Genomic DNA, 14,577 nt, shown 5'->3' with positions numbered 1-14,577 from the left:
TTAGGACCATGTGATATTTCAGTTTTTCTTTTTTATTAAATCTGCAAAAATGTCAACAATTCTGTGTTTTTCTGTCAATATGGGGTGCTGTGTGTACATTAATGAGGAAAATTTTTTTACTTAAATGATTTTAGCAAATGGCTACAATATAACAAAGAGTGAAAAATTTAAGGGGGTCTGAATACTTTCCGTACCCACTGTATATATATATATATATATATAAATCATTTAAGTATTCAAATCTTAGATGCTTATTATGATCCTTCTATTAGCTATTGAACCCCACAATATTTAAAATATTAGAAAGCTTAATAATTTTTGTAATTTTCTCCATTGTTGTTTTTAAAAGTATCTTTTTTTTATTCTTTTAAAAAGTACAGTTCAAAAAAATATTTATTTTATATTTTCTTTGTAAATTATGAAACTTAATGTAAAAAAAAAACGTGTCCTGCATTTTTCATGTCACTAACTAGACAGTGTATGTTTTAGTCCATTGGCCGAGACTGATTTGAACTAAACCCATAAATGTATGATCAGGAAATATTCCTGTGTCCCCCTCTCTCATAGCTATAAGGCGTGAGTAGATAGGTCCCATCATTTTGAGGTAAATGTGTTCAAAAGTCTGAAAAGTCTGTGTGTAACTTTAAGGAACGTTACTACCGAACACCTTTTTTCTGCAATTAAGCACACTTTTTTGGGAGTTATTCCATAACATTTAGTTTTTATATGTATACCACTGTTCAGAACTGTGCTAGATAATCATGTGTTGATTAGCATCTTTGAGCTAGGTTCAAAAGTATCTAAAATTGTCACTACAGAAACATTGTTTCGGTAGTGACAAAAGGAAACGCATAATCATATTTTGGGGGAAATAAACAATTTAGTAGAGTTATGCAATTATTTTAGTATGTTTTATTAGTCTTTGTATGTGAGTTAAAATTCTGTAATGTGATGCGGTCGCTACCAAAGCATTACCGTCACTACCGAAAATGTGCTGTCACTACCACTGTCACTATCAAATATAAAGTATGCGGAATTATCAGCTAAGATGTTTTGATAGTTTTTGGTTCAGTATATATTCAAACTAATGAATCCTTAACTTTGAAATCAGTATGATCAACTTTTTGCCTGTCACAAAGAAAAATTCAAATCTCATATATCACACTTGAAATATTGTTAAAAATTTAATTATTGATTCACCTCTGAAAATGTTTTAATAAAATAGCGAAAAAAATTATTTACAATCTAGATGTAATCTTAATAGGTCAATGTAACCCTTCTAATTAAATGATTATTACTGTGTTTCAAATATTCCAAAACTTGACACATTTTTTTTTTATGTTTCCAACTCGGATTTTGGATAAATTTCTGTAGATTATATATATAATCTTCCTTGCTTTTAATTTAATTTTTATTTTCTGCACAGTTTGTTGATATGTGAAGGGTGTTTTTTGATTTCGACTTTTTTGTGATTAATTTCCCCCCTCGTTTCTTTTTTCCCCTCAATGTATATACGGGGCGTTTTCAAGATGACCACAGACTGTATAAAAACAGGTGCGAACATGCAAAATAAGACCCGCACGCGCATGTCACCTAGCGCCTCTCTCTCCCTCTCTCTCTCTCCCCCTCCTCTCCCCCTTGTGTTTTTCTGTCAATATGATTGACCACAGACTGTATAAAAACAGGTGCGGACATGCAAAATAAGACCCGCACGCGCATGTCACCTAGCGTCTCTCTCTCTCTCTCTCTCTCTCTCTCTCTCTCTCTCTCTCTCTCTCTCTCTCTCTCTTAGCCGTTCGTATGCGGATTCAGTTTGAAGAGAAGGTTTTACTTCATCTCGCGAGTTATTGTTTGCTAGCCTGATGCGCAGGTTACGGCGCTACGTATGTACTGTGTTTCAGAGCTAAAGCATACGACGTTACCGCAACATGCATTAACGTTACAATGCAAGCATTTCGCTTTAACACATGCGGCTCATTCACATTCATCTCCCTAAGTAGGGTACCGCCTAGAAATGTGACTTGGGTCCCAGTCTGCCCTGCTAACGAATAACATTTTGTGATTGTTCCCAGCCCTGAATATACATAACCTTAAAATAATAATAATAATAATTAGAAAACAAAAACGCGTTCTCTCAGACTCTGTTCTTAGCTAGATGCTATTAATAGTGATTGGTTCTCGAGCGTTTGCCTGCGCAGTGCTCACCCGTGATTGGTCAGTTGGTGTGCTGCACCGCGCGAGACTGCTGCGCACACAATAATGGGCTCTAAAAGGTCGTTGTCTGACACAAAAGAGCTCGCGGATTTAGCGGCAAAACACGCCAGGATCATTGAATCAGGTATGCAGAAGAGCACCTGCTATTACAAAGACACCTCGAGCCCCTTCAATGCACACGATATTGCATTGACCTCGAATAGAACAAGATCGCGCTGGTGTTATAGCGACTACTTTTGGTTGGGTTTTATAGAATTGTAATCATATTTATCATTATGTAAATATAAATAATATATTTGATTTAGAACATGCGTTCTGATTGCGTCAGATATTTTTGCGACTTATGCAGACAGGTGGCGAGCACTAAGAGGTTTATTGCTTTGGTATTAATAATAGGGCATATGCTGTTTTCATAATGTGTAACGTACCATATTATAATATATATGTTAGACGTTTTATTGGGGATTATGTACAGTCAGTCAAAATAAACTTTGTATCACTGAATGGGTTTTAAGCGAAAGTGTCTCGCTTATTACTCGAATATTATATATGTGACCCTGGACCATAAAACCAGTCATAAGTAACACTGGTATATTTGTAGCAAATGCACTGCATGGGTTTTCTTTTATGCCGAAAATCATTAGGATATTAAGTAAAGATCATGTTCCATGAAAATATTTTGTAAATATATCAAAACTTAATTTTTGATTAGTAATATGCATTGCTAAGAACTTCATTTGGACAACTTTAAAGGCGATTTTATCAACATTTAGATTTTTTTTTTTTTTTTTGCACCCTCAGATTCCAGAAAATGCCGTGACTGACAATCAGAATGAACTGTGTAATAAATTAGAAAACCACGGATACTAAATTCTACAAATCAAATGTGTTTTTATGTGATATGTGTAATAAATTAGAATACCACACATAACCTTGTACCAATCAGATCCGTTTTTTTTATTTCTGTGTAATAAAGTTCTTCTGTACACAAACAAGCAATGTCTTTGAGAGTCAGCCAAGAGGACAGTTTAATCTCAGACATTGATTGCAGGATGGACCGGCACTAACGAGCGCACGTTCATCGCAGTGAAGCCAGACGGAGTTCAGCGCAGGCTGCTCGGTGAAATCATCCGCCGCTTCGAGCGCAAGGGTTTCAAACTGGTCGGCATGAAGCTCCTGCAGGTGAGAGCACTGCAGCATCTTTCACATTATGTTCACTTGGAGAATATATCATCGGCATTAATGTATTCATTTACGCCTGTAGGCATCAGAGGAGGAACTCAGACAGCACTACGGGGACCTGAGGGAGAAGCCTTTCTACAGCGGCTTGGTCAAATACATGAGCTCTGGACCCATTGTTGCAATGGTAAGGAGCACAGAGCCTCCAAAATATGAGTTCTGCATTTATGCTGCTATGATTTTTGCATCTTAAGACTTGTAATGGCATGTCATACTTATGTGTGTCTATCTGTATGTTTTTAATCAAGGTATGGCAAGGGCTGGATGTGGTAAAGACTGCCAGAAAGATGCTTGGAGAGACAAACCCAGCAGACTCTCTCCCAGGCACTATCAGGGGAGACTATTGTGTTGAAGTGGGCAGGTTAGTTTGTGTGTTTTAAACAGATAGATAGATAGATTGTTAAAAGTTGTAAATTAAAAAAAAAAGTTGATTGAAGAAAATACTAGTTCAGTGTTTCAATGTTTTTTGTAATTATTTGTGAAATTATTAGCAGTAGTAAGTTGTTTCAAAGTAAATATTTCCTCATGGTATATAGATTTGAAGTATTATTCATTGACACGACTGTGCTGCATGAATTTATCTACAGTATAACTGTATTTACATGAACGCTTGTTAAATAGTTTTTTCCCCCCATGTTGTGCAGGAATGTGATTCATGGCAGTGATTCAGTTGAAAGTGCTCAGAGAGAGATTTCACTGTGGTTCAAGCATCACGAGTTGTTCTGCTGGGAAGAGTGCATTGAGCCCTGGATCTATGCTTGAAACCCATCATATAACACTCACGCAGTCTTCATTCAATACAGCTTCATCTGCTCCTTACAGAGAAAACTGCTTAAGCCATAAAGTGACCAAAACAATAAAAAAGGAAAAGCTAGCTAGGTATGTTGACAGAGTAACCTGCATCTGTTTGGATTCCCTGAAATCCAGTTATTGGTCAAGCTATCTGGAATGTAATGGTTTTCTTACTGCTTTCTTTGCAAATATTTAATCTTCAGATATTCACTTCATTACTAATCTTTAGTAGGTTGGTAAGTCATGCACTACTCGTGAGATTTTATTTGAGGTGTTTACATCCACTTGAAAGATGTTGTTTACATTTTTACCTCCAACTTTTGATATGAAAATGCTTCTGGTCATCTTGATGCACTCTGTAAAATACATGTATTAATCATGACTCAAAAGGAAAGCAATAATGAATGATAAAGAGCCAGCATGCTCTGAAAAAAACTGACTTGAATATCCCAGCAATGCTTTGTCGTACTCTAGTGCTTGGAACTCAGCTGACCAAAGGGCGCCTTACTTTACAAATAAATTATTCCTTTGTTCATTTGTCTTTGTATGCATTATTTTGTGTAAACTATACAAAAGTTTGGGTTTGCTAAGATTTTTAAATGTTAGAAAAAAGTATGTCTCATGCGTATCAAGGCTGCATTTAATTGATCAAATAGTCAAATTAGTAACATCTTAAAATCTTTTAATATATTATAGAAATAAATTTATTCCAGTGATTTCAAAGCTGAAATCAGCAGTCATGATCCTTCAGAAATCATTCTAATATGTTGATTTAATGTGAAAATCGTTTTTTTTTAGATAAAGTTCAAAAGAGGTTTATTTGAAATAGAAATCTGTTCTAGCATTACTAGTGTATTTGAGTTTAGCTCAATATTGATCAATGCATATTTGAATAAAGCTATTATTTTCCTTTAAAGAAAAATAAAAAGTGTATTTTCCACTAAAATATTTTTAAAATGTGTATAAAGTATTGCTCTACCTACTAATTCAAAGAAAATACTATGAAGACTTGCATTTCAACAAATTAAGGCACTGAAGGCAGAAGTATTCAGCACATAAACATGTTTATTTCTTAATACTTAACCACACAGAGAACACAGAGTGATGATTTACATACAATGCGAATGGGACATCCATCTCTTTCAAACCTCGTCCAATCGAAGGCTTGGGTTTAGCTGTTAACCTCATTCTTAATCCCAGAGGGAAGCTAGCAGAGCTAGTCAGCACACATCTCACTGAGAATGGAAAACGGATAGCTGCAAATGGTTGAAGGGATTTTGAGCTGTTTAAATCAGTTTTGTTAAATATTCTTTTACATATGTACTTAATGAATTGAAATAGCATTGGGACATGTTTGGGTTGTGTTAGATTGCCAACAAATCATCAAATATTCACTCTTATTTCTCTCTCTGCAGTCCATGCTGCAATCCAGTATTTACATATCGAGGTCTCTTTTGCGTTTTCCCTCTTGTATTCCATTACACATCTAGAAAAATTATCCCTCTCATCTCTGAAGTCACTTGAGTTCATGGCAAACTCCTGTCGTTCAGTGAGCTGTGTGCTGACGGACTGTAAATATAAAGGTCAGGGTATTTGGCAAAAACTGGGTAGTTCTTTCAGGAACGTAGTTTGGTACTTGTTTAAGCTGTTTATATTTCATCTGAAATTGCCATTCAGTCATAAGATGCAGGAGGTTCTTGAACTTTGTGTGTTTTTTGTTGGGAAAGGAAGGTTACAAGGTAGATTGAAGGATCGTACAGCTAGTTATAATTGAGGGTAGGAAAGTACAGGCAAACTGGATCAATATAAGACTTTAAAGGGGTAGTTACAAGGCCGTGGTAGTTACATAGCTTAGGTACATTATTCGGGGCATAGTTACAGAAAGGATTCATACTTCATCTTTGGGGGCGGACTTATAGGGCGGAAAGGGGGGCAGGCAGGAGGTGTCAGTTCATGTCACTCCGGACCATAAGACACCTGCCACACGATGATATGACTCCTCTCTGCTTTAGACAACGCTGGCTTCATCTGAGGAGCTTCACCATCTGCTTCCTCTGTCTCATCTTCACCGTCACCTGAGAAAGATAATGAGGAAATGCTATTAATGGTTATATATGACCAAACAAACATGCTCATTTAGTGTGTTAGTTGTTTCTCACCGATACGGAAGTCGATATAACCCTCTCCTCCACTCAGCACCAGCACGTTCTGAACACTCTGTGCTTCTGTGTCCGTCGGGGCTGAGGACCCCTGAGACTCTGACGGACTGTCTAACACGCTACCATTCAGGGTGGCCAACACATCGCCTGAAAACGACAGATGAGATGCATGCATGTCACTGTAAGAAAAAAATATTTGAATATATATATATATATATATACAGTGGGCACGGAAAGTATTCAGACCCCCTTAAATTTTTCACTCTTTGTTATATTGCACCGTACCCACTGTATATATTCTCAAATATTTAAAATTGACACTAACCTGGCACTGACACGAAGAATTTGACGGCATCTCTGTGTCCATGAAAACAGAGTTGAGCCTGTGCCATAGAGCAGTATGGTATGAAGCTACTCTTCTCAGAGTTACTGTCATCTGCATATACATGGATCACGCCCCCCGATGACGTGGGCGACACCTTATTGGCTGCAAGGGAACACAAGCCGCCAATCAGAAACCGTTTTAAGTGTGACAAATATGCAAACAATTAAAAAAACAGGAAGGGGGCAAAAACTTTTTCACACCACTGTATGTATGTATGTACCAAGAGCTGCTGAAAAACCACAACAAATTCCTTGTGTGTTTGCGCAAATAAAAGCTTATTCTAGTCTATATTTATATGACTCTTCATTCTACTCTATAAAATAACACTGAAAAGAACTAAACAAAATAATGATAGAAGGAGAGAGATAATTCATTCATGACCAAAACATGCAAAAAAAAACACTTAAAAAACAAGTTTATTAATCAATGAAACGTAAATGAAAGAAGACCATGGAGAACCCAAAATAAGTGTGATGGGACATGATAATAATGACAACTGTAACGCTCCACACTTACCCCTCAGTCCAAGGAGCTGCCCTCGATGAAGCACTACGGCTACAGGAAGGAGGAAGTGAGAAGGGGAACAAGGCAGGACAAGAGAGCAACACCCATGAAACAAAGTGAAAGAGGGTAGTGGAATAATAGAGAAAAAGGAACAGGAGAAAAGCTAGGAAGGAGACGACAAGAGGAGGCACAGGGTTTGTTGGGTAATTAATGGATTTAGGACGTTGACCTAGCGGTTAATGATCTGGGATGATGACATTAAAGTTTGCAGGTTAATCCCCGGGTGGTGGCAATGAACACAAGGATGGTGAGATTCAAGCCTCTTAACCAGCTTAACCGGCAAGACTTCCTTTGTCAGCCAGCTTCAGAATGAGCAAGAGCAAGATGGCTGACTACCAAAAGTATCAGTAACAAGCATAAACCAATGACAGAGAATTGTTTTGGCTGATCAGTGAAGGGAAAGGGAAATGGTTCAGATGATCAAGCACCTTGTTAACATTAAAGTATGTGTACATACAAACACCGCTTAGACGTACTTTCAGTCAGAGGGATTGAGATGACGACGCCATTTCCAGTCCCCACCCACAATCGGTTTCCTCCAATCAGCAGCGCAGTTATCCTGACAAAAGAGAAGCCCAACTTTCCTGTACCTGTCAATCACAGACAACATCGAACGTAAAACATTTATATTGCGACTTCTGATCTTCGATAAATATTAGGCAAAATTATTCCATCAATAAATAGAACAATGAACAATAAATTACTAATATGTTTACATTTTAAAAATCTTATTTTAATAGACTTAAAATAGTGTATATTTTCTGTTAAATTGCTAAATAAATAAGAATAAAAAAATAAATAAATTACTCAAATAAAACAAAATATAAAATAAAAGTACAATTTTGCAAGAGGAGGCAATTAAGTACACATACAATCTTACTTCTAAACGAATCTCTACACAGAGCTCTATAAATCAGAAGTGTTAAAGTAAGAGCAACAAAGTGAGAAGCGCTACCCAGCATCTTGCTGACGTAAGGCTCGATATCCACATCTTGCAGATGCTGATGTGTGAGAGCGTGGTACAAGCGGAGCGTAGAATCCAAGCGGATTGAAACCCAGACACCATCACCAATCCATGCCAGCTGCCTCACCTGGCTCTCCTTGCGTGGGTGAGCGTCAAATGATTTCTATATGAAGGAGAGAGAAACATAACATGAAGTCCCAAGACAAAGATTATAATGAGGACATCACATTCACTATCTGAGACTGGCCTCAATCTGCATGCTCTTGGGCTGGATCACATGGATCTTGTTCTTGTTGCCACACCAGACTTTGTCATGAACCACAGCCATGCATCGGATGGAGTGGTGGGGTCTTCCCAGATCCATTAGGTGATAGTTAGATAGATCCCATTGCCCATCTGTGTTTACATTTCACATTTGTTATTATAAAATGAATGAATGAAAAATATTTATACCTAAACAGTTTTGACAAATAACTCTTTTCCTTTTTCTCATAGGTTTAACATTAGGAAGATGAAGCAAACCTTCAGCTCTGTGGAAGATTGCAAGAGTTCCATCAGCTAATGCAACCAAAACTCTCCCCTTCACATGTCTGAACCACAAAGAGACAAAGTAGGAAATTATTGGTATTGAGTTTTCAGTCTTTTTATACAGTATATACACTACCATTCTAAAGTTTGCAGTCAGTAAGATTTTTTTTCCTGAAATATATTTTTATACTTCTATTGGGCAAGGATGCATTCAGTTGATCAAATGTGACAGTAAAGACTTTTACTAGTAAGAGACTTCTTTCAAAAACATTAAAAACCGACCCCAAACCTTTGAACAGTAGTGTACATACTTCATTAGGATTCTACTTACACCAAACTCAGTACAGAGTCTTTGAGTTTGATTGAATGGAGGCATTTCTTCCAGTTGGACACTGCAGAGTGGACATAAAGCCTGTGGACAGAGTTTACAGAGAGTATTTTACATGGTGCATAGAATATTTGAGATTAGGGGTGGGTGATTTGACCAATATATCACAATATGAGCACTTTTATTTCACAGTAACGGTTTATATCACGATATAGTTATTTTTGCTTTAAATAGGATCTTTATGATATCAAAATTTTTAATAGCATAAAAATGTCAGAATTCTTGTCACCAGTGTCAATATCACAAAAAGCTAAAACTAATATTAGCTTAAAAAAACTCAAAACTCAAGCTCACTGAAGACAAGTAAACAGTCAGTGATTAAATAAGAATAAGAAACTAATTACAAGCAATATGACAAAAAAGTTTTTTTAATAGCATAAAAATGTCAGAATTCTTGTCACCAGTGTCAATATCACAAAAAGCTCAAACTAATATTAGCTTAACTCAAAACTCAAGCTCACTGAAGACAAGTAAACAGTCAGTGATTAAATAAGAATAAGAAACTAATTACAAGCAATATGACAAAAAAGTACAGTAGAACAAATAAATAAGAAGTGCTGCATACACTCTATAAGTAATCAAAATGTCTAAAAACACTGAATATTCTTCACTGTGTAAATTAAATATATATTTCTTCTTATTAAAGTTACAAAAGTTATTAGTAAAGCGCAATGAGAGATTTTCTCTCTTTTGTTGTTTGATTAACATGAATGACAGACAGCAGGAATATTAGACTGCTGTCACTTTAAGAGCTGCCCGGATCCAATATACTGTTACACGTGTTTTCTTTCTCAGCTGTTTGCTTTCACTTAAGACCTGAATTACTGTGTTTAAGAGGATTCTTGCAAAGACAGGCATTTTGACACATACAAGTGTGTGCATTTAACCGTTCAAGGACTATAAAGAGTCAAAAATAACTGTTCAATACTCCCGCGAACACCGTCTTCACGTGCGCGCCTCTCTGACAACACTCTCTCAGACTGCTTGAGTTCTCTTTCGCTGCTGATTCAGTTTCAATAGATTAATAATCACTTGCAAACAATGTTTTCGTGACCACGTAGCACAGCAATGTCACATGTGCATGTAACCGGCGCGATAGAGAAGATAGTCCAAAATCTTTACCGGTTGACAAATTTCTATCAGTTAATCGTGTCTACTGGTTTATCGCCCACCCCATTTGAGATAGAATTGAGAATTTAGAATGTGAAAATGCAACTGAAAATATGATACAGACCAGCCGTTTTGGGCTCCCAGCCACATGGTCGGGGCAGCACTTGTTCCTGCCCGGTCGTCTCCTGCCTCTTCTGAGTCTGTGGGGGCTGATGTCACTTGCTCCTTCAGCACACCTGCCTCACTGATGGCACAACGCACAGAGCAGACCATTTCAATTCAACACACTTGCCTACACCATTTCCTAAAGTATTCAGCAAATAGCATACCATCCTTTTGCAGTGAGAAAAAGAGGATTGGTTTAGAAAATGGCAAAAAGCTTTCATAAACCTTTACGAAAGCATCTGGTAGGCACTTTATGATCTAAAGTTATTTTTTTGTGGTTCACTAGGCTATATGTGAGACACCTGTGTGTGTTGTCAGTAAAGACATGCTCGGTGAAAGGTCCGAGTGTGCTCTCCTCATTCTCATTAGGCCCTGCCTCCTCGGACACCTCAATGGCTTCTGTGGCTTCCTCTGCAGACTGTGACACTGCTAGGCTTCTGCACACTGGAGCTGTAGGAGCTAAACACAAAACATAAGACGTCCACTATGTGGTCTCAAAGATGCCTAACATACATTTTCAGTCAGTTTGCTGACCTTGGCTTCGGTCCTGCACGGGTGTGTCAGTGCGAGACGAGCAGTTGCTGCGCACTACGCTGCAGTTAGTGGCACAGCCAACGATGGTGATCCCCGCCAGCATGCCCTCCACTCCACCCTTCTCCTCTGAAGCCCCATCTCCAGCCTGCTGCTCCAGAAATATCTCACCTGCTGGGTAATCACTCTCACTGGCCGCTACACACACACAAAGGGTACAAGTGAGGGTTAACACATCTTCTACAGAGTCAGTTACAGTTGAGAGTGTGGTTGTTTGTATATAGCACCACACAGACCTGGTACACTGGAGATGCACAGCACATGGGCATTACACACATTAAACTGGTCGACCAGTGAGCAGGGCTGGTTTGCGTCGATAATGACCACTTTACTGGCTGAATGAGTGCTGGTCAGTATCCACACGCGGCTGCTCATGGAGTCGGTCTCGTGCAGCTCTTTAGGCTAAAAGAGGAAGAAATATTAATGTTTAGATGCAGGTTCATTCAAATTATAATTATGATGTTCACTTCCAGCATTTACTTACTTAAAGAAAGAAAGGGAAGCAGTAAAATGTAAAAGATGTACAGTGAGGTCCAAAAGTCTATGACCCCTTTTGATCTAGTGACTAGTGAATTTAAAAAAACAATTAAATGACTTTAAAAAGTAATTTAAAAAAATGACTAAAATTTTATCATAAGCATAAATCGAGTAAAATGTTTCACTCAAAAATCAGCAAAAATTTGAGAATTTCTTAGTATTTGGTTTGTCTCCCCTTTTGCTTTAATCAGTGTCATAAACTTGCTTATTTGATTAGAAACCTAGCAAAAGTGTAGAATTGTAAATCATTTTATTCATTTTACATCACAGAATTTCTTTACATTCTTTACTATAAATTTCGCTGCAAAATAATTTTCTGCTTTTTCTAGGTTTAAATTTGATTGGAATTAAATGTTTGACATGGACTCAGGCTTCCTGAATTTCTCAGACTTTTCCCACTGTGTGTCTGTGTATTTACACTGCTATTCAAACTAAGGTTTGGAGTATGTGCATTTTTTTCTTTTTTCTGAAAAGAAGTCTCTTATGATCACCTAAACTGCATTTATTTTATAAACAAAAACAGTAAAATTGTGAAATATTATTGCAATTTAAAAATGTTTTCTATTGTAATACATTTTAAAATGAGTATATTTACTTTATTTAATAAATTATTTAGTATATATATATATATATATATATATTGATTATTAGTATATTTATTATATGTAAACAATTATTTAAAATAATTTATTCCTGTGAAGGCAAGGCTGCAAGGCTGTCAATCATTACTCCAGTCTTCTGTCACATGATGTCATTCTAATATACTGATTTGATACACAATAACTATTTCTTATTATCGAACATTTTTTTCTTTTTTCTGAAAAGAAGTCTCTTATGATCACCTAAACTGCATTTATTTTATAAACAAAAACAGTAAAATTGTGAAATATTATTGCAATTAAAAAATGTTTTCTATTGTAATACATTTTAAAATGAGTATATTTACTTTATTTAATAAATTATTTAGTATATATATATATATATATATATATTGATTATTAGTATATTTATTATATGTAAACAATTATTTAAAATAATTTATTCCTGTGAAGGCAAGGCTGAATTTTCATCAATCATTACTCCAGTCTTCTGTCACATGATGTCATTCTAATATACTGATTTGATACACAATAACTATTTCTTATTATCGATGTTAAAAATGTTGCTGCTTATTATTTTTTGTTGAGGATATTACTTTCATGAGGATGCTTTGATGAATAGAAAGTTCAAAATAACTGAATTTTTTAAATACAATTTTTGTCACATTATAAAACATTCAGAAAACAAACTGTTGCTTTTGATCAATTTAATGCATACTTGAATAAAAGTAGTAATTTCTTTAAAAAAAAATTTTTTACTTTACTTTGAACATCTCTCCCAAAAGTGTTGTTTTTTCCCCCATGTAATTTCATGTGTTTTATTCTTGTTTTTTAAAAAGCCGTTTACCTTCTTTTTCTCTGGTGAGCTCTGCTCACTCTTGCTGTCTGCGCCTTCACCTTCACCAGTCAAAGGATCTGAGCCATTGGAGGGCTTCACAGCTGCAGTCTCCTGATTGGGTATCTTCCAGCCAGTGAGATCCACACCAGCAGCACACCATAGCTGAAGAACAAGAGTCTGAGTTCATAACTTCAAACCCTCAAAACAAACAGCCTACTGTAAGCCTGTGTGTATCCTTTACCTTCCTGTTGGGGTCTTTCTCCACCAGAGGGCGGCAGTACACTGGCACAGGGACATTTTTCATGCGATTATCCTCCTTCTCAGTGGCCTGTGAGGACACAGGAAGAGGTCTTTGTCAATAAGGTCACTGCCACACACTACAAGCCATACTCAGAGCTCCCATCATGCCTTGGTTAAGGTTGCCTTGATCCAGGGCAGACAGAGAAAGGGGAAAACAAGAACAGCAAACCAGAGCAGCAGATCAAAGTCTGTTAGAGGGTTAGAAGGCAGACGCATGCGCAATGACAGGAGTCAATCTACTGTATAGTCAGCAAATGCCACCGAGAGACAGAGAGAGCAGCAAATCATGATTCAAGTGTTTCTAAGATGGAGGACAGTTTGATACGGACCAGCATATATCATGTTACACAACACTGACAGGATAGTATTTCTTACCACCTGAATTAATTTACTTTCATCTAAGACTATGTTGCCTGTATACAATGAAATATTAAATTGTGATTATATTAAAATAAGCTTTCGTTACATTTTAGACATCTGGAATTAGTTTGAAACTATTAGATCAGAGTTCTGCGTACATACTAGATCTGAATAATCATTTATCTTTACTATCTTTAAAAAGGCAACCCTTGTGAAAAAGAAGTACACTTTAACATACTTTTAATTCATACTGTTTATGGTTTTTGAAATAGGGTTAAACTATACTGCCAAACGTACTGACAAGCAGGTATGATAAACTACAAACTATATAGTAAATATGCTTAAAGGGGTCATATGATGTTGCCAAAAAGAACATTATTTTGTGTATTTGGTGTAATGAAATGTGTTTATGTGGTTTAAAGTTAAAAAACACATTATTTTCCACATACTGTACATTATTGTTTCTCCTCTATGCCCCGCCTTTCTGAAACGCGTCGATTTTTTACAAAGCTCATCGTTCTGAAAAAGCGAGGTGTGCTCTGATTGGCCAGCTATCCAGTGCGTTATGATTGGCCGAATACCTCAAGCGTGTGACGGAAATGTTACGCCCCTCACCATACTGTGATGCCGTGTCCCAGCCGGAGCGACGAGACAAAAACATTAAAACCCATTACAAACGAGGCATTTGTTGCATCCAGTGGGGACATAATTACTGATTATAATGACTTACACTGTCTTTTTACGCGTTGTGTTGCATCGCGCCGTGTAAACATAAAACCCTGTCTGCATTTGTGATTGGGAGAAATGACAAACAACAAGCGCTACTCTACACTGCCCAAAACTC

At 36.8% G+C, this 14,577-nt stretch overlaps 2 protein-coding genes across 11 annotated transcripts in view; one reads left to right on the top strand and one right to left on the bottom strand.

Moving 5' to 3' along the window:
• The first annotated feature begins 2,204 nt into the window (after positions 1-2,204).
• On the top strand, positions 2,205-4,786 carry nme3 (NME/NM23 nucleoside diphosphate kinase 3). Its single transcript, XM_016253003.1, has 5 exons — positions 2,205-2,338; positions 3,266-3,396; positions 3,479-3,580; positions 3,702-3,814; positions 4,098-4,786. Exons 1-5 carry the CDS (start codon positions 2,260-2,262, stop codon positions 4,213-4,215), a joined length of 543 nt encoding a protein of 180 aa, XP_016108489.1. The 5' UTR covers positions 2,205-2,259; the 3' UTR covers positions 4,216-4,786.
• A 507-nt stretch (positions 4,787-5,293) lies between these two features.
• The window catches only part of mapk8ip3 (mitogen-activated protein kinase 8 interacting protein 3), a 31,124-nt gene continuing 21,840 nt past the window's right edge, over positions 5,294-14,577 (bottom strand). For 9 of the 10 annotated variants that reach the window (XM_016252918.1, XM_016252962.1, XM_016252945.1 and 6 more), the window contains 15 exons: positions 13,315-13,401; positions 13,083-13,235; positions 11,336-11,501; positions 11,043-11,237; positions 10,811-10,967; positions 10,468-10,587; positions 9,177-9,257; positions 8,840-8,907; positions 8,565-8,713; positions 8,309-8,480; positions 7,830-7,943; positions 7,306-7,344; positions 6,730-6,891; positions 6,405-6,551; positions 5,294-6,320 (listed from right to left, as the gene is read on the bottom strand). In XM_016252918.1, the coding sequence (XP_016108404.1) occupies positions 6,202-6,320; positions 6,405-6,551; positions 6,730-6,891; positions 7,306-7,344; positions 7,830-7,943; positions 8,309-8,480; positions 8,565-8,713; positions 8,840-8,907; positions 9,177-9,257; positions 10,468-10,587; positions 10,811-10,967; positions 11,043-11,237; positions 11,336-11,501; positions 13,083-13,235; positions 13,315-13,401 (1,929 nt within the window). In that variant the 3' untranslated portion in view covers positions 5,294-6,201. The remainder of the gene's footprint in view (positions 6,321-6,404; positions 6,552-6,729; positions 6,892-7,305; positions 7,345-7,829; positions 7,944-8,308; positions 8,481-8,564; positions 8,714-8,839; positions 8,908-9,176; positions 9,258-10,467; positions 10,588-10,810; positions 10,968-11,042; positions 11,238-11,335; positions 11,502-13,082; positions 13,236-13,314; positions 13,402-14,577) is intronic. The other variant, XM_016252955.1, reaches the window with a different exon arrangement.

This window comes from Sinocyclocheilus grahami, unplaced genomic scaffold (assembly GCF_001515645.1).
Source record: "Sinocyclocheilus grahami isolate Dianchi unplaced genomic scaffold, SAMN03320097.WGS_v1.1 scaffold27.1, whole genome shotgun sequence".
Classification (NCBI taxonomy): Eukaryota; Metazoa; Chordata; class Actinopteri; order Cypriniformes; family Cyprinidae; genus Sinocyclocheilus; species Sinocyclocheilus grahami.
The sequence above is the reverse complement of the archived record's forward strand: the minus strand, read 5'-3'. Positions and strand labels throughout refer to the sequence as shown.

What these genes read in the sequence shown, in the direction of transcription:
- nme3 (XM_016253003.1), top strand. Translation starts at nt 2,260, where the DNA reads ATGGGCTCTAAAAGGTCGTTGTCTGACACAAAAGAGCTCGCGGATTTA. An exon ending in CGCCAGGATCATTGAATCAG is followed by an intron (nt 2,339 to 3,265) that starts GTATGCAGAAGA and finishes CATTGATTGCAG; the next exon opens with GATGGACCGGCACTAACGAG. An exon ending in TCGGCATGAAGCTCCTGCAG is followed by an intron (nt 3,397 to 3,478) that starts GTGAGAGCACTG and finishes TTACGCCTGTAG; the next exon opens with GCATCAGAGGAGGAACTCAG.